Source organism: Lissotriton vulgaris, chromosome 3_1 (genome assembly GCF_964263255.1).
Source record: "Lissotriton vulgaris chromosome 3_1, aLisVul1.2, whole genome shotgun sequence".
NCBI lineage: Eukaryota > Metazoa > Chordata > Amphibia > Caudata > Salamandridae > Lissotriton > Lissotriton vulgaris.
The window spans coordinates 544783118-544803484 of NC_141689.1; the positions used below are offsets into that span (position 1 = coordinate 544783118).

The 20367-nt window shown below is 50.1% G+C and overlaps 1 protein-coding gene across 1 annotated transcript in view; it reads right to left on the reverse strand.

The window, feature by feature from the left end:
* Window positions 1-20367, reverse strand: part of BDP1 (BDP1 general transcription factor IIIB subunit) — a 1412545-nt gene that overhangs the window by 164577 nt on the left and 1227601 nt on the right. Inside the window, exon 37 of the mRNA XM_086960808.1 lies at window positions 15735-15927. Within this exon, the coding sequence (XP_086816934.1) occupies window positions 15735-15927 (193 nt within the window). The remainder of the gene's footprint in view (window positions 1-15734; window positions 15928-20367) is intronic.

Sequence of the window (20367 nt, forward strand, 5' to 3'; positions counted from 1 at the left end):
CCAAAATAGAATGACACACCCTGCCCCAAGAGGTATGTGATGAAAACACCCCTCACGAAGACCAAGGTCACATGTAAGGAGGCGAAGTGGTAGAACCCCACCTAGAAAGGTCCCCGCAGAGCGGTGAGGATGGGTGGGCGTTAAGGAATCTGCGGCTATACTATGTCTCTACCAGATACATTGGTACCAAAGGTAAGTAACTTGTTCATCTGATAGACATCTAGCCGCAGATTCCTTAACTCAGAATAGATACCAAAGCCATTCCCTATTGGAGGAGGGTCTGCGACTGAAACACACCAAGTTCCAAGAGAACGTATCTGTCAATAACATTGACTAATCATGGTGGGAACAGCAGTGCCAGTGCGGCTGTCATCAGACCTACGAAGCCCTGTAAGTGAGCATGAACAAGGGGAAGCAAAGGCACCACAGTCCGTCAAAGCACATTACGAGACCTCCCTAGATCAGACCGGGACGAAGGGAGACGCAGAAAGGGCAGTGCAGAATGGAAGAAAGTTTAGAAACTTCTGTGAAAAGACAGGAAACTGAGCACCGGATCCCATGGATCCAACCGAAACAGAGTCCTAGAAAAAGTGGACAAGATAGTAAGCCATCATCAGAGCATACCCACTGAACATGCACCACAGAGGATGTCAAAAAGTGAAATGTGAGGGGACAGATGTCACCATGCAGAGATTTACAGAGTCATGACTACCAGGAGATACAGGGATGTGGATGATAGGATACACAAAAGGAAACAGAATGTACCATAAGAACCACACCACAGCTAAACAAAAGCCCAAGGAATGGGATTACCAACAGCACGCATGCGGTGGCAAAGAGAGGAGCGGCAAGGGAAACCGGCAAAGCCGGAAACACACAGAGTGCTCTTTTCCATATGAGAGCGAGAAAGACAGTCTGGGGTTAAAACCCTCAATACAAGGGCAAGGAAACCCAGTATGAATACTCTCTCATTGTGTGTATAAATCATGATATATATATATATATATATATCCACTCCGTTTTCTCCTTAGTGCCTCCGTGCACAAGCAGGATCACAGACACAAACCTTCGCTGATGCCAGAATTAATTTTTATTTAAATCAAAGTGCTGGATCAGTGCATGCCTCATGACGCGTTTTGGACACGGTGCTGTGTCCTTGCTCACTTTTATATATATATCTCTCTCAAATGAAGGGAAAATGAAAAACAAGGAGAACTCGAAAATCATGCCCTAGATAAAGGGAAATCACACAATAGGTACCAACAGCACCGGTTTGAAGCATAGCAGGACACAACAGTGTCAAAAACACCAAAAAGCGACAACATCCCCCATTGACGGGGACGGTACTGGGGCCGCCCTCCCTCGCGAGACAGGCGGGGACACCAATCACCACACTCACGAGGAAGAAGTGTGAATACACAGACAGATGTCTGTCAGAAAAAGGGTATCCCCTACAGACACTGTAAAATGACAAGTATCCCGAAGAAGAAGAAAACTTGCACCGTTACATACACAAAAGAAAGCAACAGTGCCTTCAGTAGTGATTGGTAACTCACAGGAACACAGAGCCGTTGAATAAGAGTGACAGCCCTGAACCACTAGGCCATAGAGAAGCAGAAAAAATCTGCAGAGGTCAGGAGCGGAAGCACCTGAACCCCTGCACGTAAGAAGCAAAGGGACCAAAGTCCCTGCCAGGGAAGTGCACACAGAACTAGCGTACTAGGGAACACGCAGTAGCAGAAACATAGCTGGTGGAAACTCTACTGCCCATAGGCAAAAGCCCTACAGGGCCTGAGCCATGAGAGAAGACGTAAGCACTTCCTCACACTAAGAAGTGAGAGCAGAACACACAAGACAGGAGCAGAAGGAACACCGCCAGCACCCTGCGACAGCGGACATATCCTGTGTGTACACACAGAGTGTCGCCACAGAGATAGGAAAAAACTACGGACCAATCGTAGACTACGACACAAAACCCCCAGGAGTGAACCGCACCAACCCAGTGGGTCTAACTAGAAGGGATGTTATCAAAAAAGAAGTCGCCGACGAAGACTCCGCAAGAGCCGTCGAAACTTCCCATGCCAGGAAGAGGAGCTACACAACAGCCAACACGTACCCCATATAGGATAAAGCGCATCCCTATAAAAGCAAGGGCACCTCTTTGAGCTGAGCTCCTAGACAGAAGTCCAAAAAGGAAAGGCAGAAAGAACTGGCCAGCTGCCACCAGGAAAGGACAAGACGGCAAAAGCCGCACAGTCCGTCTGGGTAAAAACAAGGGTCACCTCTTGAGACAAGCTCATAGGCAGCGGTCAAAAAGAACCATATAAACAGCTGACTCAGCTGCATCGGGGGAAGGAAAAAACCTGGTCCCTCCAGGGAGAAATCACGTGAACCCAGAGATGCGAATAAGAAAAACAAAGTGACAACACCGTCACACAAAAATACAAGGGACTAAAAATCAGACAGTCATGGAAAACCGGAGAGGAGACGCTGGACCGCCGTGTCGGAATGCTCATCTAACAAGAGGGTTCCATCAAAGGGCAGATCCCTCAGTCGCTCCCGAACATTCTAGGGGAAACTGCTATCGCACAGCCACGCATGGCGATGCAGGGCAAATGAGCTGGCCATAGCTCAGCCCATGGAGTCAGTGGTGTTTATTGTCGATCGGATGTAAAACTGAGCCATGTTGCGGCCATCCTGAACAAGCTAGAGCAGGTCGGCACAAGGGCCCTCCAGTAAAGAGGGAAGGAGTAGTTTGACAGAGCAGGGAGCCCCACAGGGTTGTGCGAAGACACGTCAGGAGAGCTAGACGTCAGAGAGGGATGCCCATCCGGGCCATGTGCCGACATCGCAGCGACCCCAGAATCAGAGTCAAGGCACTCGGTCGCCCCAGAGAGCGAACCCCCGACCTGAGTCCCTACCCCCACTGTGGGGCCCGATGGCACGCCAGGGAGAGGGAGTAAACCAAAGAAGGCATGCAGAGCCCCGGAATAGGCCTCCATCTGGATCGGAGTTGCCCCAGCACCAGAAAACGGTGGATAGGCGAGGTCGACTCCTGAGGGCTCGCGCCCAATGAAGACCGAGAGCGGAGGGCCCTGATGTCATGCTTGTATAAGGTCAACGACATCCGTGACTTCTTCCGGGGCTTACCTGAGCCAGGTGAAAAATGCCAACAGGAATGACTCCGGGATCTGCCCAGAGCAGAGACCTCAGTGTGGGAGGAAGAACTGCGTAGTTTGGACCTTTCCGCTGGAGACGGAAGCCGGCACCGTGTGGACTCTGATCGAGACAACCGGGCAGACAACACTTTCATCCGACACTCCCGCAGGGACTTCGGCTTTAGCCGCTGGCAGGCGTCGCACTCAGCAGAATTGTGGTGCTTGCCGAAGCACCGCATACAGATCTTGTGTGGATCCATCGCCGACATCTGTCGTGAACAGGACACACATGATTTGAAGCCTGTAGGCATCAACACACTGTTCCAGACGCCAAAGGCGTCGTGAAGGCCTGAACCAAAACAGGCCAGAGGATCTGCTAAACTCTGGATCCACGTTGGGATGCGGAAAAGAAGAAAAACTGACGTCAGCACGCTGGTGGGGAGGAGGTGTGGGGGGGGGGAGGTGGGTCTTATATGGCTCCATTGACGTCACTTCCGTGGACGACATCAGGACAGAGCCGGGCGACGCCGCCCCTCGGCGTAGAGAGGTACTGTTATGGAAAAGTTCTCAAGATCCAGTCTGACGCCTAGGGATAATCTAAGTTAAGGTATCTGCAGCTAGATGTGTCTATCAGATAGAATCAGTAGATTGTTTGGGCCTTGAGGGATCCCTGGGCGGCCTCAGAGACCCATCAATGTTTTAAACAACTTGTAAACAAGATTGTGAAAAACGATCCCTACTAGAAGATAAGGCGGCTCTCACCGAAAGGGCCCACGGACGGTTTGTCGTGCAGAGATATGTCAAGTCTATCTAGGCGCAGGATTCAACAGAAGGAAGAAAGAAAAATACCTTCATTTTCGAATGGGCATTCTACCATCCCTGCGGCATCTTCCCCCCTAGAAACAATCGGAAGCTCAGACTATATGCCGCTTATGCGGGGAAGCTGATGAGTGTATTCACTTATTGTGCATCTGCAGAGAAGTGCAAGTTGAACAGCGGCAGCTATTGAAGCCCATCTTTCTAAGCAGTGGGATAAGAAACTGCAGACAAGCAGTGAAGACATGTCTCAGAGGTGGAGACGTACAGTTATTGTGTCACTTTGTACGGTTTATGGAAGTGACAGGGAAAAAACTCTTGCATTAAGTGACCAGCAATACTCATCACTGCGACCAAAAGACTCTCCTAGTCCCACCTGTCAGTGAACATCATTTATCCAGCTCAACTGTCATTCTGAAGATAGATGTTGGAGCACAACACGCATCAGCATTACACCACTGTTGCTATTCTTAAACCATCCGAACACTGAACATTCTTCGGTATTACCGCATTTTGATACTTCCAAGATATCAGACTATTGTGTATAGTTGTCCCCTATTAGAGGCCTAAATATTGGCTTGTTTTAGTCTTCATGATCCATGTCCCTTTCCTAATTCTTTTAATCTACCTTAAACAATAGTATCAGTAGACCTCTTGGAAAGCCGTTTGTACAAAGAATGGTCAATAGACTTTGCCAATTCACGGGATCTGACAAAAATTTACCGATTACTTTACCAATTATTTTTATACAATGAACAAATGTTTTATATGTCCTATCGATTTTTAACGATGAATGTTTTATAATATGCTCTTTCGATGTTTAATCATGAACGTTTGCTGCTATATTATTTTAAATGGAAATTGTAAAGGTTTGTATTAAAACAAACAATAAATCATTACTTACTTAACTGATATTAAAATCAGGCCATACATCCAGTCATGTTCTGTACCCCCAACTTTCAATATATACTTTATGTGACAGGACCTGTGCACTCAATCCACTTTTAGGTTTAAAGTATTTTTATTAAGGTATAAAAACATGGGGAAGGGAATAGGAGGTTAAGCGAACATACAGTACAAAAAGCGAGATTTGCAGCGGTTCAGAAAGAAAGTAGGGAGACAGGAAGCCCCAGAGGGTAACAAGGCATAAGTCTTAAGGCAATAAGGCATCGTGAACGACCCCCAGTAGACCCCCAGTCCCTTAGCAAGGCCGAGCTGAAATAGCGTCCCGCAACACAGTAAAAAAAAAAAAAACCCACCATCCCTCCAGCCCCCCAACCCCGGAAAATTAGGAGAAAGAGAGGCAAAGGAAGAAAAGGAAAAAAAAAAAACAATACCCCAACATCCCCGTCCGAAGGTCAGCATTAGAAGCATATAACCCCGCGTCCCACCCCCAGCCCCAGACCCCTAATCCCGCACATTCACTCCGCTGGAGCCGCCGGCGGCGTCAGCCTAAGAAGTCGCAGGTACCGTGGGCATGTGAGCTCGCGAAATTCCGTGGATAGCAGTGCCAAAAAGGGGTGCCAGAGTTCTTCAAACTGATCAATATTCCCAGCCACCGTCAGCGACATCTTTTCCATGCCCAGTACCTGCCAGAGCCTGTGTAACCAACCAGCGATAGAGGGGGCAGTGGGGGTACGCCAGAGTACCAGGATGTTTTGAACCGCGGAGCCCAGCGCAATCGCAATCTGCCTACCCCTGCGGGACTTCAGCGGGTACATCAGGTCATTGGGGAGGCCTAGCAAGACATACGCAGGGAAGCGCGGGAGCTCAATCTCAAAATGCCTGTCCACCTCATCCAAGACCTCTTTCCAATAGGCCGACAGCACCGGGCACTCCCAGAGAATATGCGTGAGGGTACCCTCCTGTCCGCAGCCGCGCCAGCAACCTTTATCGCCGATTTTGCGCATCTCGTAGAGCCGCTCCGGGGTGTAATACCAATAGGTGGACACTTTAGTAAAGGTCTCCGTCAGCCCAGTGTGGTACGCAGAGTGCCTCGCCCGATACGCAATCCTGTCCCACTCTTGGTGGCTCAAGGTCCTGCCCAATTCCCTGTGCCAGCGCTCCCTCCCTGGGTTATGGTAGTGGAACGGCGGGGGCTGGAGAAACTTGTACAAGTCGGTGATAAGCTTGGCATCCGAGGTCCGGGTCACCAGCCAGCGCTCGTAAGGCGTAATCGAACGGGCGGCGACATCGCGCACTGGGGGTTGTAGAGCCCAGTGGCGGACTTGCATATAACGCAGTCTGTCCCCCTCTGTCAGGCCAAACTCCTGTCGGAGCTGCTGGAAGGGGAGTACGCCCTCCGGGCCGTAGATCTGGAAAAGCGCCCTGCAACCCGCGCTCACCCAGTGGGAAAAGGCTCCCGGTTCCAGGCCCGGAGTGAAGTCTGGATTGCCAGCAATGGGAGTGAACGGCGATGGAAAAGTGGTGAGCTCGCGAAGCTCGCATGTCGCGTCCCACACTCTCAGCGGAACCCGGGTGATAAAAGAGGCGTAGAGATTCGGCGGACGGTGAGAGCGCCGCAGGAACGGGACTTCCTGGAGTGTACGGCCCGCAACTGCCTGGTCTTGAAAGAGCCAGTGCTTGTCTGATTCCCACCGGCTCCACTCCACCAGATACCGAAGTTGTGCCGCCTGGAAGTACTTCCGGAGGTCCGGGACCCCGAGACCCCCCGCCTCCGGGGCAAGCATGGAGAGGACCCGCTTCATCCGAGGCTTACGGCCCTGCCACACGAAGCGGGAGATGTCTGCCTGCGCCTGTCGTATCCAACCAACAGGGGGCTGGAGAGGTAGGGCGCGAAAAAGATACAGGATCTGAGGCAGTATGGTCATCTTCACCGCTGCGATACGGCCCAGCCACGAGAGCAGGCCCTTGTTCCATCGGCCGAGTTCCTCTTTGATCTTTTTGCCTAGAGAGGAATAATTAGCAGCGACCATTGCAGGCAGGGAAGGTGCAAGCAAAATCCCCAGGTAAGGCACCGTGGAGGAGGACCACTGCAGAGGAAAAAGACGCTGGAGGTCCCGCCTGGTGTCAACAGAGAGGGACACATCCGGGGCGGCCGACTTAGACATATTCATCTTGAAGCCTGCCACGCGGGCAAAGGAATGCAGTTCCTGGACGCAGGCAGGGAGCGACCGCCTAGGGTCATCCAGGGTCAGCAAGACATCGTCCGCATACAAGCTAACAGTATGCGTGTATTGCCCCATCTTCACTCCGATAGCGTCCGGGTTATCACGAATCCTCTGGGCAAACGGCTCCATATAGAGGGCAAACAGGAGCGGTGAGAGGGGGCAACCCTGTCTCGTGCCACGCTCAATGGCAAAGCTGCCGGAGCTGTGTCCGTTGACACGCACCGATGCTGACGGTCTCTTATAGCAATTAAAGATCATAGTGCGGAACTTCTCGCCGATCCCCAGTTTCCCAAGAACCAGCTCGAGGTACGGCCAATGAACCCTATCAAAGGCCTTCTCCGCATCTACCGATAGCAGCATCCGCTCCCCCGGGACGCGTGAGGCCTTTTCTAGCACGTGCGTCACCCTCTTGGTGTTGTCGACCGTCTGCCTGCCGGGTACAAAGCCGGCCTGGTCCGCCTCCACCAAACCTGGTAGATGTAGACCCAGTCTGGCCGCCAAGATCCCCGTGTACAGCTTGAGGTCCACATTCAGAAGCGAGATGGGCCGATACGAGCCGCACAGAATCCGGTCTTTTCCCGGTTTCGGGATAACCGACACGGTCGCCGAAAGAAGGTCCGGCGGGATAGCTCCCGGTTCGGAGAAGGAGTTGAATAAGCGAGCCAGGAGAGGCGCGACAGTGGGACAGAAGGTCTTGTAAAACAAGGCCGTATAGCCATCCGGGCCCGGGGCCTTGCCGTGTTTCAGCCGTGCAATGAATGAATGAATGAATGAAATTTTATTTATATATTGCGCAACTATGCCCAGTGGGCGTCAAGGCGCCTAAACCAAATAAAAAGCTGTAAGCAGACAGAAACAGAGCCTACTGGTATGCCTTAATAAAGAGCCAAGTTTTCAATGACTTCCTAAAGAGGTCGAGGGAAGGCAGTAATTTGATTTCAAGGGGGAGTGAATTCCACATCAGAGGAGCCAATATGGAGAAAGCTTTGGACCCCCATCTAGCCTTCTTGGCTCTGGGAATTACCAGTTGGTGTTGCTCCCTGGATCGTAGACATCTGCTCGGAACATACCTGGTAAGTAATGAACCAAGGGCATCAGCCGAGCCTGCAGATAAAGCCTTATATGTAAGGCAAAGGAGTTTAAAAGTGATCCTTGAAGGAATGGGGAGCCAATGGAGGTTCTTCCTCGCTAGAGTCATGGATGCCAGCCAGGGCAAAGCGAGAGCAAACCGCGCTGCAGCATTCTGTATGACCTGCAAACGCTGAAGCAGGCCCTTGTTGGCCCCGGCGTACACTGAGTTACAGTAATCAAGCCTTGAGCCAACAAGGGCAATCACCACCTGTTTCCGCGCCTGTGGGGACAGATAGTGCACTATCCTTTTCAGGGTCTTGATGACACCCCAACAGGTCGCCACCGTTCTGTTGACCTGTAGCTCCATGGAGAGCTGGGTGTCGAAGATGACGCCTAGGTTCCTGGCAGATTTGGTAGGTATAGGGCAGCTACCTAAAGAAGGAGGCCACCAGTCATCTGACCATATGTCCTGGTCCTTGCCAAAGACCAGGACCTCTGTCTTGTCCCCGTTCAACTTTAGGGAGTTGGAGACCATCCACTCTGCAACAAGTTGCATGCAGGCCCTAAAGTTAGAAGCAGTTTCACTGACAGAGTGGGTCAGGGATACCATAATCTGCGTGTCGTCAGCATACGACACTACCTCCATCCCCTGAGATCTTACAAGTCTTGCAAGGGGGGCCACGTAGATGTTGAATAAGGTCGGACTCAATGCCGACCCCTGTGGCACCCCACATTGCAAAGACTTGGCAGGGGAGAGGTATTCACCTAGCATGACACGCTGCTCTCTATGTTGTAAAAAGGAGCTTAGGAGGCTGAGCGCCGGTCCAACTACCCCTGCCTCCCTTAACCTAGATGTTAAAGTCAGGGGAGACAGGGTGTCGAAAGCTGCTGAAAGATCGAGCAGCACCAGTACGGTTGTGAGACCCAAGTCTACTTTTCTGCGGATGTTATCCATGACTTTCGTCAAGGCAGACTCCGTACTATGTAGCTTCCTAAAGCCATGTTGGGACCCGTCCAAGAAGCCTGAGGTGTCAAGGAAGTTTGAGAGATGGAAATTCAAATGGGTCTCCAACATCTTAGCAGGGGCTGGCAGCAGAGAGATGGGTCTAAAGTTCTTCAGCACTCCAGGGTCTAAGGTGGTCTTTTTCAGAAGCGGCTTTACGATGGCTCTCTTCCAGAGTGATGGAAAAATGCCCTGTTCCAAGGCTCCGTTCATTACCACAAGCATCGGGGGAAGAATAATCTCTCTGCAATTCTTAAGTACCTTAAGGGGCACTGGATCAAGAGGGGATGAAGATTTAGTTTTATCCAACAGGCTATTGAGATCTTCTAGCGTAAGAGCCGGGAAGAGTTCAAGGGACTGAGGGGAGTCTTCATTCCAGGCTTCCAGTCGAGTAATTTGCGAGGAGTCCTCCGAACTGAGCAAGTTCCTCTGCGATTTTAGGGCTATGTAAATATCGTCAATCTTTTTGTAGAAAAAGTTCGATATGTCATCACATAGCTCCTGGGAAGCGACTACTGGGTCAGGAACCTGAAGAGAGCAAAGGGAGTCTACAATTTTAAAAAGCTCTTTGGAGGATGTTAAAGAACAGGTTAGGTTGGAAAAATAGTCCTGTTTTTCCTTAATGACTCTCTTTTTATACTCCCGTAGTAGACTCTTATAGCCTTCTCTATCTTTGTGATCCCAAGATTTACGCCAGCCACGTTCCTTCTGTCTACATTTTTGTCTAAGGAGCCTCAAATCGGCAGAGAACCAGGGGGCAGATGGCTTCTGTCTAGCTGCAGATTTAAAGGAGGGGGGGGCTAGTTCATCAGCGGCTCTAATAATGGCATCAGTGAGATCTTGAGCCGATTCATCCACCTTCTGCTTAGTTGAAATACTGATGTTACAAATAAAAGGGGCAAGAGTCTCCTTGGTGAAATTTTTGAAGCTCCTTTTAGATTGTTTTTTGCCAATGTCCACCGTAACATCAGGGCAGGGGATGTCTAAGGACAGTGGGACTGCTAGATGGTCGGACCAGGTAATTGGTACCGGTAAACCGACTTCTAGTCTGGAATCGTTGGAAAAAATCCCGTCAAGGATGTGCCCCGCCTGGTGGGTCGGGTGGAGAACAAGTTGGACAAAATCACATGCCTCCAAGGAATTAAGCAGAGAGGAAGTATCTTTAGAAGCAGAATCCTCTAAATGGAAATTAATATCGCCCAGAATAGTAAAGTGAGGCCTACCAAAATAAGGTTCTAAAATTCTAAAAAGTTCTGGGCAGAAGTTGGCTCTAGACCCAGGGGGCCTATAGAGTAAGATGCCGGAAAAGGAACTCACCGGAGTGTGCGTAATACAAAAGTATAGCGCCTCGAAGGGATCCGTAGAGACTGATAAGGGTTTTATTGTGCAGGAGAGAGTAGATTTAAAAAGAATGGCTATTCCACCACCTCTACACCGTTCTCTATCTAACCTTAGGAAGGTGTATCCTTCAGGTATGGCCAAAAGCAAATCATGGCCAGCGGACTCAGAAGCCCAGGTTTCTGTAACAAAGACCCAGTCAGGATTCCTCAAACTGACAAAGTCATGAAATTCGATCCCGTGTTTAATCAGAGAACGAGCATTGACCAAAAAACCCTGTTTGGGTTGAGAGATATGGCTGGTGGACTGAAGAGGGATAGCATGAATACCGGATTGAATGGGACGAGTAAAAGAACTATAGCAAGAGGGACATAAACGCGCCCGGCTCAGAACTTCAGGTCTAAGCCGATGATGGCAACAGAGTGCACGGGGTCTCAGAGAAAGAAGAGTACCGTAAAGGTTCTCCAGTGAAGGGGGAGGTTGTGCGCCGGGAGGCCCAGGGTCCAGCCCGTCCTGCAGCGCGTCCTCAGCGCGGACGGGCGCAGACGGGCTGAACTCTGGCGTAACTCCGGCGTCGGTCTGGCGTCCCCGCAGCGCGTATCCGCTGCGCGTCTGCATGACTCTCTTAAGTATCCGCCTAGCGTCCTCCTGGCGACTAGAGTGCGATACCAGCCAATCAGCGCTAGTGTTGAACCATCCCCATCCAAGATGGCGCTAAAAACGGACCTGCGCCGGGAAGCGGACCCGCCAAACAGCGGTGAGTGTCCCAAAAGTTAAATGCGAGTGAGGGCCAGGTGCTGAGAGCGCTAGTTAAAAACAGGGGATAATAAATGAAATCTAAAATAAATGACAAACAAGGTGTCAGCACTAGCTGAGATGACTTCCTCTACGTGTATATCCCTCTCCAGGTGGGCCGCCTGGGCGGGGTCCAAGGCCGGGAGGGTTACTGATTCCAGATAGGCCTCAGCCGCTCTCGGTGGGGAGGGCTCTGCAGCGTACAGCGCCTCGTAAAAGGCACGGAAGGAGTCTGCCACCTCCGCGTCACCGGAAACCGGGACCCCATCTGCTCCCACTAGCTCCTTTACGACGTTGCGTTGCTGCGCAGCCCTGAGCCGATGGGCCAGAGCTTACCGCATCTATCTCCGCCGGTGTAAAAGGCATGTTTCAGGCGCAACGCCGCAATTTCTGCGCGGTCCAGGTCCAACGCAGAGAGAAGTTTCCGCGCCGCCTTCAGCTGCCTCCAAACACGAGGCGCCCCAGTCCGGCGGTGAACCTGCTCAAGTTCCCTGACCTGTGCCGTTAATTCCTCCCTCTTGCGTTGACGCTCCTTATTCTCCGCCGAGGAGATGGAGATAAACTCCCCTCTAATGACCGCTTTCAAAGCTGCCCACTGCGTTGCCAGGGACGTATCTGGGTTGCTATTGTGGGTCAGGTACTCCTGGATGACCTCCTCCACTCGCTTCACCACCGACTTTTTATGGAGAAGCGTGTCCCGAAGCCGCCACATCCCTCTGGAGGGGGGGGCCACCGGCCAAGCAAAAACTCCGGAAACCGGCGCATGGTCGGACAGGGACAAAACCCCGATGTCAGCCGCCGTGGCGGCTAAACGGAGCGGTCCACTCACCAAGAGGTAATCCAACCGCGAGTAAGTGCGGTGTGCGTGGGAGAAATATGAGTAGTTCCTATCGGCGGGGTGCATTACGCGCCAGAGGTCATACAGATCCATCTCTGCGATCCGGTCCTGCACTGCTTTAGAAAGCTCCCCCGTCTGCGGAAAGCGCTGGGCCGACCTATCCAAGGTGGAGTCGAAGACCATGTTCAGGTCTCCCCCCAAGATGACGTGGCGGTCGGGCGAGGCAGTAACGTCTACCAACACAGATTCCAGGAACCGATCCTGGTGGTCATTTGGGCTATATACGGAACCAATCGTAAAGGCTACACCCCCCAGACGCATGCGATACACTAGGAGCCTCCCCTTCTGCTCGGCATGTTTATACAGCACCTCACCTCGGAAGGAGCTGGCTAGAAGAATGGCTACCCCTGCAGTCTTAGTCGCAGCCGAGGAAAAGAGTTGCGTGGGGAACTTGGCAGAGCGCAGCCTATGGCAATCTTTAGAGAGTAAATGGGTTTCTTGCAAGAGGCAGATATCCGCCTGCGACCCTTCTAGCAGGGAAAGAATCGCCCTACGCTTCACAGGGTTGTTCAGACCCTTAACATTAAGGGTCACTATTTTCAGGGGCGGCATCATTCCTAGGGAAGCAAAGCGCTGTGCAGCAAGCTCGGGATCAGTGGAAGGGGCGCGCGGGGCAGGGGCGCAGGGAAGGCCAGAATCGGCTCCGCATGTGTTCGGACAGCATCGGACGGGACTCCCCCAACCCCAAACCAGCTTTGAAACCCCCCCAAAACCAACCCATGGCAACCAGCCAAAACCAAAAACAAGAAAAAACACCCCATAGTCTCAGTCTAGCCCAAATGGGCGAGTCTGCAGAAAACAGTCAAGTGGACGTCCAGCCACCCACCTCCAACCACTCCCCCCCAACCCCCAGCCCCAACCCAGCATCGAAGAAGCTAAGAGTCTCTCCCCCCGGAGGAAAGTTAGGCCGTCTGGGCCACGCCGTTGGCTTCAGGCAAGTTCCTGGCCGCAGTCCTCAGGGCCTCCGCCATATCAGCCCTGATGGTAGGGGAGTCAGGGCGACTCGCCGTCGCCGACGATTGGCGCCTCCTCGATCTCCGTCGGCCCCGCCGCTCGGGGCGCCGCCATGCGGGTGTGGCCCCTTCTTCCTCCGTAGCTGTGAGTCCCAGTACCCCACAGACAACTTGTAAGGAGCGCAGCTGATGTAACACCCCATTCCATCGAAAAATAAGACGGAAGGGGTGACCCCAGGAGTAGGCCGTCTCATGCTCTCGCAGGAAGTCCGTGGCGATGCGGAAGGACCTGCGTTTCTGCAGTGTGATGGCGGACAGGTCCTGATAGAGCGCCACGGGTCGTTCTCGAAAGGACAGCGGCTGTTTCCTGCGGGCCTCTGTCATAATGCGCTCCTTTAGGGGGAAATCCGGCAAGAACGCCAGGATATCAGGCGGGGGTGCCGAAGACTGGCGTTGACGGCCCACCCTGTGTGCTCTGTCTATGCGGATCGGGAAGTCCTCTCCTTCTTCCAAGATGTCGCGGAACAGGTCCTGCAAATAGGCCACTAGGTCCGCACCCTCATCCGCGGACGGAACTCCCCGCACCCGGATATTATTCCGCCTGGATCTGTTCTCGAGGTCCTCCGAGTGGGCCTGGAGCTCGACACACTGCTCCCGTAGGCGGAGGACGTCCTGCTGGAGATGAACTATCTCCTCGTCGCGGCGCTGGGCCGCCGTCTCCACAGTGTCGACTCGCTCGCCCAGGCCTTCGACTTCTCTACGCACCTCACGGACCTCACCCGCCACCTCGGTCTTGAGAGTCTGAAATTCCTCCTTGAGGGAGCTGAATAAGTCCTCCATGAAGGACCTCGTGACAGGTGGTTCGCCCCCGGCGGCGTCCGTTGAGGCCCGGGAGGACCCCGGGGACGGCTGCGCCCTGTCGCGCAGTTGCTGGGCCCTGCCGAGCATGTCCGGCAAAGTGCGATCTCCCCGTGCTGCGCCTCGTCTTCCGGCCATCCTGGCCTCCGCGGTGGTCGAAGCCTAGAGCCGGCCGTTGTAGACGCGTCCAGCCGCTCGTGGGCACCAGGTGTGAAGTCCTCGCCGAGGACAAGGGTAGTGCGGCACAGGCGACAAAATGGAGGCCCGGGTCAGGGCGAGACGACCATCGGGCCAGGCAGGGCGGTCAGCAATGTCCAAGTCGGAGGCTCTCAGCCGTGCGCCCCCAGGGAGGACAGCAGATGTGTAGGCACCAGGAAAAACCAAGGCGCCCGCATAACCAGGGTGCGGGAGAGGGTCACCAGTATCAGTTCCGCAAAGACAAGATGGCGGGAGGGCGGAACCCAGGATGCCAGCCCAGGCCAGCTAGTCTATGGGCGACCCTCAAATAGCAACGGGTCGGGGAAGTGCGAACCCAATGTTTCCCAGTATCATCGGCCAATACACCCGGTCCGGGCTCCGCTCAGACTTCACCGTTCCGCTCCTCCAGGCTCGGGGTCCACAAGGCGTCACACTCCGATACCTATGGCAGGGGGGTAGATCGTCGTCGCAGGGCAGGGGTCCGTCGTCCGGCGATGGTCCCGGCCACCAGGGCGCCGGCCGGGAAGCTTCCACACTCCGCGGAGTCCGTCTAGTCCGTCCCCCGGGATCTCCAGCTTTCAGCACTCGACTCCGCCGAGGCGCGCGGACAGCGCCGCAACACGCTCCGCCTCCAGGCCCTTCTCTTCGGGGCGACCCAGGCTCCCCTCCTCGGGTCGATTGTTGAACAAACTTTTCGGGGACTTCCCCCGGGGCAACCGAAGTCAAAGTGGTATCAAAACGTGCCCCAAGAACTCCGGCACAGTTCTCTCGCCCGCAGTGCATCCGCGGGGGGAGAGAAGCGCAGGAATCGGGGCTCGAGCTGAGCTGGGCCGGAGGAGCTACGGGAGGAAGCGTCCGCTCACCCCGCCATCTTGGCCACGCCCCCCTCAATCCACTTTTAGAAGGCTCCTAAACCACATTAGCTATTTGAGTAAAATACCTCAAAAGAGAACCACACCAGATTAAACCGTACTAGTAACACTTACAGGTTGAGGGATCCCAGGGTCACCATACACACTAATTCCCCACCAGTGAGGAGGATCTTGGAGGTCGAATCATAATGGGGATTCAGCATTATGTATAAAATGGTTTAAAGTTTAAGAATAACTCATTTTAGCCACTGATGAGGGTTGTAATGAGGGAAACAGACAAAGTATAAATTCCCCTATTTATACCAGCAACTATTCTGAGCCATAATCTTGCTTGCCCCAATGCTACTTTCCTCCAACATCCCATTTAGGCTATACTGTCTTGATCACAGATTGTAAAATGTGGCACTGGACACAGGATACATTATGGCAGAGTAGTTTAGTTTACTTGCCCTAATGGCGAGGAGTTCGGGGGAAGTGTGTGGAGTTTAAAAAAGATAGAAAGCTTTTAGAGCCAGCTAAGTGCAGGTCATTCACACTGATGAGGACTGACGAGAAAAAGGACTGAATTTAGATTAAACTCATTTTAATGCTTTACCCATCAGTACTAAGAAAACCAAAACTTTCAGGCCAATCAGCTGCCTACCTTGAAGCTTGAGTTACACCCCACAGGTCAGTGTCAGCAGGAGCTAGAAGGACTGGAGCTGGTAACAAATCTTGTAAAATCAAAGGTGTAGTTTCTTCATGGTATTCATCAACAGAAGGAGATGGGATTTCTACCAAAGTTAAAATAATAGTCTGTTCTTCCTCTGAACTTCCACTTGAATTGAGATTTATGGCTGAAAAATAAAACAGTGCTCGTTTACATCAAGCATAGCATCCTTTCCAAAACTTTTATTTAACGTGAAAACGAATTGCAAGATTAAATGTTACATATCACAAATGTCGGCACAAGAAAGTTAAGTGATTTGCCAAGAATTTCAAGATTTTCATTTAAGTGCTAAGGCCAGCATTAGATCCCAGGTCGATAGTATAAAAATCTGCATTTATCCAGCAAGGACAATAAATACCTGCTTGTAGATCACAGCTGTGAATGCAAGAACACTAGCAATCAAGAGGTCCACCCCATCCCCTACTGACAGAATAACAACACCAGCCACCCCACTAGCAAAATGAAACACTACCTTCAAATCTACACAGCATAACTGCAGAGTAGCAAAACAACCTGTAAACTGCTGACCTGATCACCTCAAACAATCTACACCTGAACTCCTGGCTCAAAATCTCTTTGAATGTATCCTCTCAACCAGTGCTGTGTCTGTTGTCTCACCTGAATACACTAATCAGACAAAAAGCTCTAACAAGACTAGCAGTAGGTTAGCAGTTATACTTAAAAACTCCAGAAAACCTGACAATTTAAAGACAAATGATCGTTTTCTTGCTTGACTACTACTATTAAGCTTCATGTTGTATCAAACCTCAGGCGATGACAACATTTTGTACAATAATTGACCAAACGTTTCACTCCATTGTTAATCAACTCACACATCTTCCTTGATGGTTATAATATCCTAGTACAAAACAGTCTCAAAGGCTTTTCCTTGGTCCCTGATATTATGAAAACAAACAGGATCAAAATTGAAACTCACCACTTCCTTATGAACTCCTGTCTCCACTGGACAGCACAGGATATTCAGTTATGAGTAAGAGACATAAAATACACAGCTAAATCAAGCTAGAGCTTGAGGTCACTTCCCTACTACATTTCAATATTCCAAATAAGGGGAACAACAAACTCACAGTGCAGGGGAACAAAGATTGACACAGATTAGGGACAGCTTTACTCTACAAATTGGCACACTGGTTCCCAAAAACGCTGAAAGAGGATAGAACAATCTTCATTTCATGCTAACATACTTAGTGATAGAAAATACTTTTTGAGAGCATGAAACAATCAACAATGCCAACATCACAAGCGATCACCAACATTTCCAAAGAAAGAGAGTAGGAAGTCTGCTTCATCCTTTAGAGAAAGTGAAGAAGATAGATCTCTCCCTCACACTCGGCTTGAAATTCCAGATCTGCAACTCCATCGCACAAAAAGCTAAGGCCACACAGTCCACTTTTTTGTCAAAAAGTCACTTCAGTAGAACTGTTCAGCACAATTGCCAACACTAAACATTATTCACAATTCTCTTAGCTCATTCTTATCTCTCTCCTTAAGTAAATTAACTCCACTGTAACTCCCCATTGAATTACCCTAATTAGTACTTTGCTGTCCCAAGGAACAGTCTCAGAATCCCTAAAAATACTCCAAATAAGTTGTTCTTTCTAAAAAGAAACACTGAAAAGATCCAGCAAATTGGAATTATTTCAGCCCGAATTCTCATTTTTCCTGATAAGCCTCAGTCTTATAGAGGTGCATGGAGTCCCAGCTTAATCATCACACTTAGAACAATTATGTACTAGATGAGCTCTAGGAAGGCTTAAGATGTTGTGATGGCACGGAGGCTGCACCTTCAAAATCAGACAAAGGAGTGTCCTTACTCGTTATGCTGCTTCACTTATTAACAGCATTTGGCACAGGAGCCATGCATCTCTGGAAAATCATCAAAGAGAGAATGAAGACTAAATGTGGCAGTCCTCAGCTGGTTCTTCTCTTGCAAAACTGTCTTTTTTTGCCTTCAATGGCGCCCTCTGGGCAGCACTTCCTGACAATGCAAAATTACAATATTTTAATCCTTTTTGAACTACATTGGGAATTTGGAACTTTCCCAAAATATTCCAGAATTGGAGCTAAAATATACACTGTCTCCAGATCATTTTGGGGAAATACTTACTTTCCCCAAATATACTGTAAGTAAAATAGTACATTTGTCTTCAGCATCCAAAACACCCTCTGCTGCCCTGAGAGTACAACCAAGACAAGAAACTCAAATACACTTGGAAAACTGGAGGCAATGCATAAAAAATTACTACTTTCTTTTCTAAACCAGGGGATGATGCAAGAGGCTCGTTCTTTCACCTATTCTTTTCAAATTCTCCCTAGGGCTACTTTACATTCTCAGTAGCTCTAAAGTCTCCTATCACATTCACAAAGACGACGCCAAGATGCAGCAGACAATCCACCTCAAGGATGCTGAATTCATGGCTAGAATCCTTGAGGATAAACATTTATGTAACACCAAAACCTAAAGCTAAATCTGCTTCAAGCATAGCCCTTCCTGTTATCCCCTTATAACTCATATATGGCTTAACCCACTTATGGTGTTAAACTGAAATAAATCCCAAGAGAAGGGGACTGAGAGATTAAAGCGGTCCATTACACTAGCTCCGAAGAACAAGTATATAGTACACAAGAGGGTAGCTGTTTCTAAAGAGATAACAAAATACAAGTAGGAAAATACAGAAAGATACGGGGGTTCTAATTAGGAAGTGATACCCTTACACACCTGAGAAGGTGTCATGCTTCATCATTGGGCGTTTTTGCTCCTAGTGGAGTCGGCGCTGCAACACCCCAAGGGCCCCCCGAGAGGGTTCTTTGGTGGAGATCTTTTAAAGTAAAAACACCATGAGGGTGAATGCAAGTGTGTGGAGCAGGTGAAACAGTGGGTTAAAAATACCACTGAGGTACCCGAAGGGTGACATTTAGTCCCGGGTCCCCCTGGTAAGGTTAAGCAAAAGCTAAACTGTTACTTCCCAGCAATGAGGAGACACAATTTAGTCGTGAGTGCAAGTGGTGTGGGTCGGGTGGACTTGTTTCACACCCTAGTGGTCCAAGAGGGATTCATAGCGTTTCATCAGGACCGAGTGGTAGTATAATAAAAAATAAACATCTGTCCCTATCCAGGTTAAAGAATGGGAGAGTCAGGGTGTAGGTATATATAGATTACCAACCTGTACATTTGAAAAATGTGTGCCCTTAGGTCAAAGCAGGTGCTTGCATCTAGCTTGCAGCATGAGGTAGTTCTCTCTGTGGTGGTTAATATCGTCACCTACCCCTACGCCTGCTCACCTGGAAGGCGGAACCTGTGGGATATTGCAGCATCAACCCCACGAGGAGCAATCAGCCCAATGATGAAGTATGACACATTTGTAGGTGTCTGAGGTGTATGAGGGCATCACTCCATAATAAGGAAGCCTTCCCCCATCCCCCAAAGTATCTTTTTGTTTTTACCTACATTTATTTCATTATCTATTTAGGAACAGCTACACTTTTGTGTACTATATACTTTGTTAAACTGAAGCCCCTCAATTGTGGGGTACACTAAACCTCACTCTTCAAATACACATCAAAGCAATGCCAAAGAGTGCGCAATCTGAACTTAGTCTCCTTTTGAGAAAATCAAACCATTTACTTATGTGCATTTCAAACTTATAACTGAACTACCCATACTGTTGAGAGTGGATTATAGGAAACACTATTTGCAAGAATTCAAAAATCACACCTACCTTTCGTCAAATCAACCTTTTGTTAAATCAACCTTTTAAAAGCTGTCAAACTGGCCACATGTATTCAATAACAATAGGAGAGGTAGGGAGAATGAGGCACTCTCTTAGTCCCCGGTTAGTCATACAAAAACAAGAAAAGAGAGGTCAGATCAAACACTTGATCAGTTTAAGCGTAAGCTACATAGACCACAATTCAGGGAGTCAACATAAGATTAGATTCTCACACCCGATTTGGGTGATAAAGAAAGCCCTCACACACTGACCTAGTCAGTGTCATGCTTCATCATCGGGCCCCACCGACAGAGGCCGAATGCCTCTGTGGTGTGCTACGACGCCAGAAAGACTGCGGAGCAGGTTTTTTGTGTGTGGAGGGCGTGCTCTTGTTTACAGTGAAATATTAAAAGTGCCTAAAGCAAGGGTATCGGAAAAATATATTTAATAAATGATCCCTGAGGCACAAAAATAAGGAGTATTACGTGTCTGTATTTATATGCCAAGGTTCAAGGTTGGTGAAATACAGAATATACTCAGTTCATTCCAGTCAACATGTTTCAGCCATAAGGGTGGTATATTACCGTGGCATTCATCAGGACTATACCCCGGCGGTATGGGCTCTCTAATCACCCACCCTAACCTGGGGACGTGAAAGTGAAAAGTAAAAAGTGAAAAAAGTGCATAAAAATTGTGGAAGAGTAAAAATACTCAATTCCAAAAATACTCCGTAATTTTGGAGTGTAACTGCACTTTCAAAAGGGGCGCTACTCGCACCAGATCTTCGGGGTCCGGTTTGGAGGTCACTACTAGGTTGATCAGCGGGTCGGAAGCGC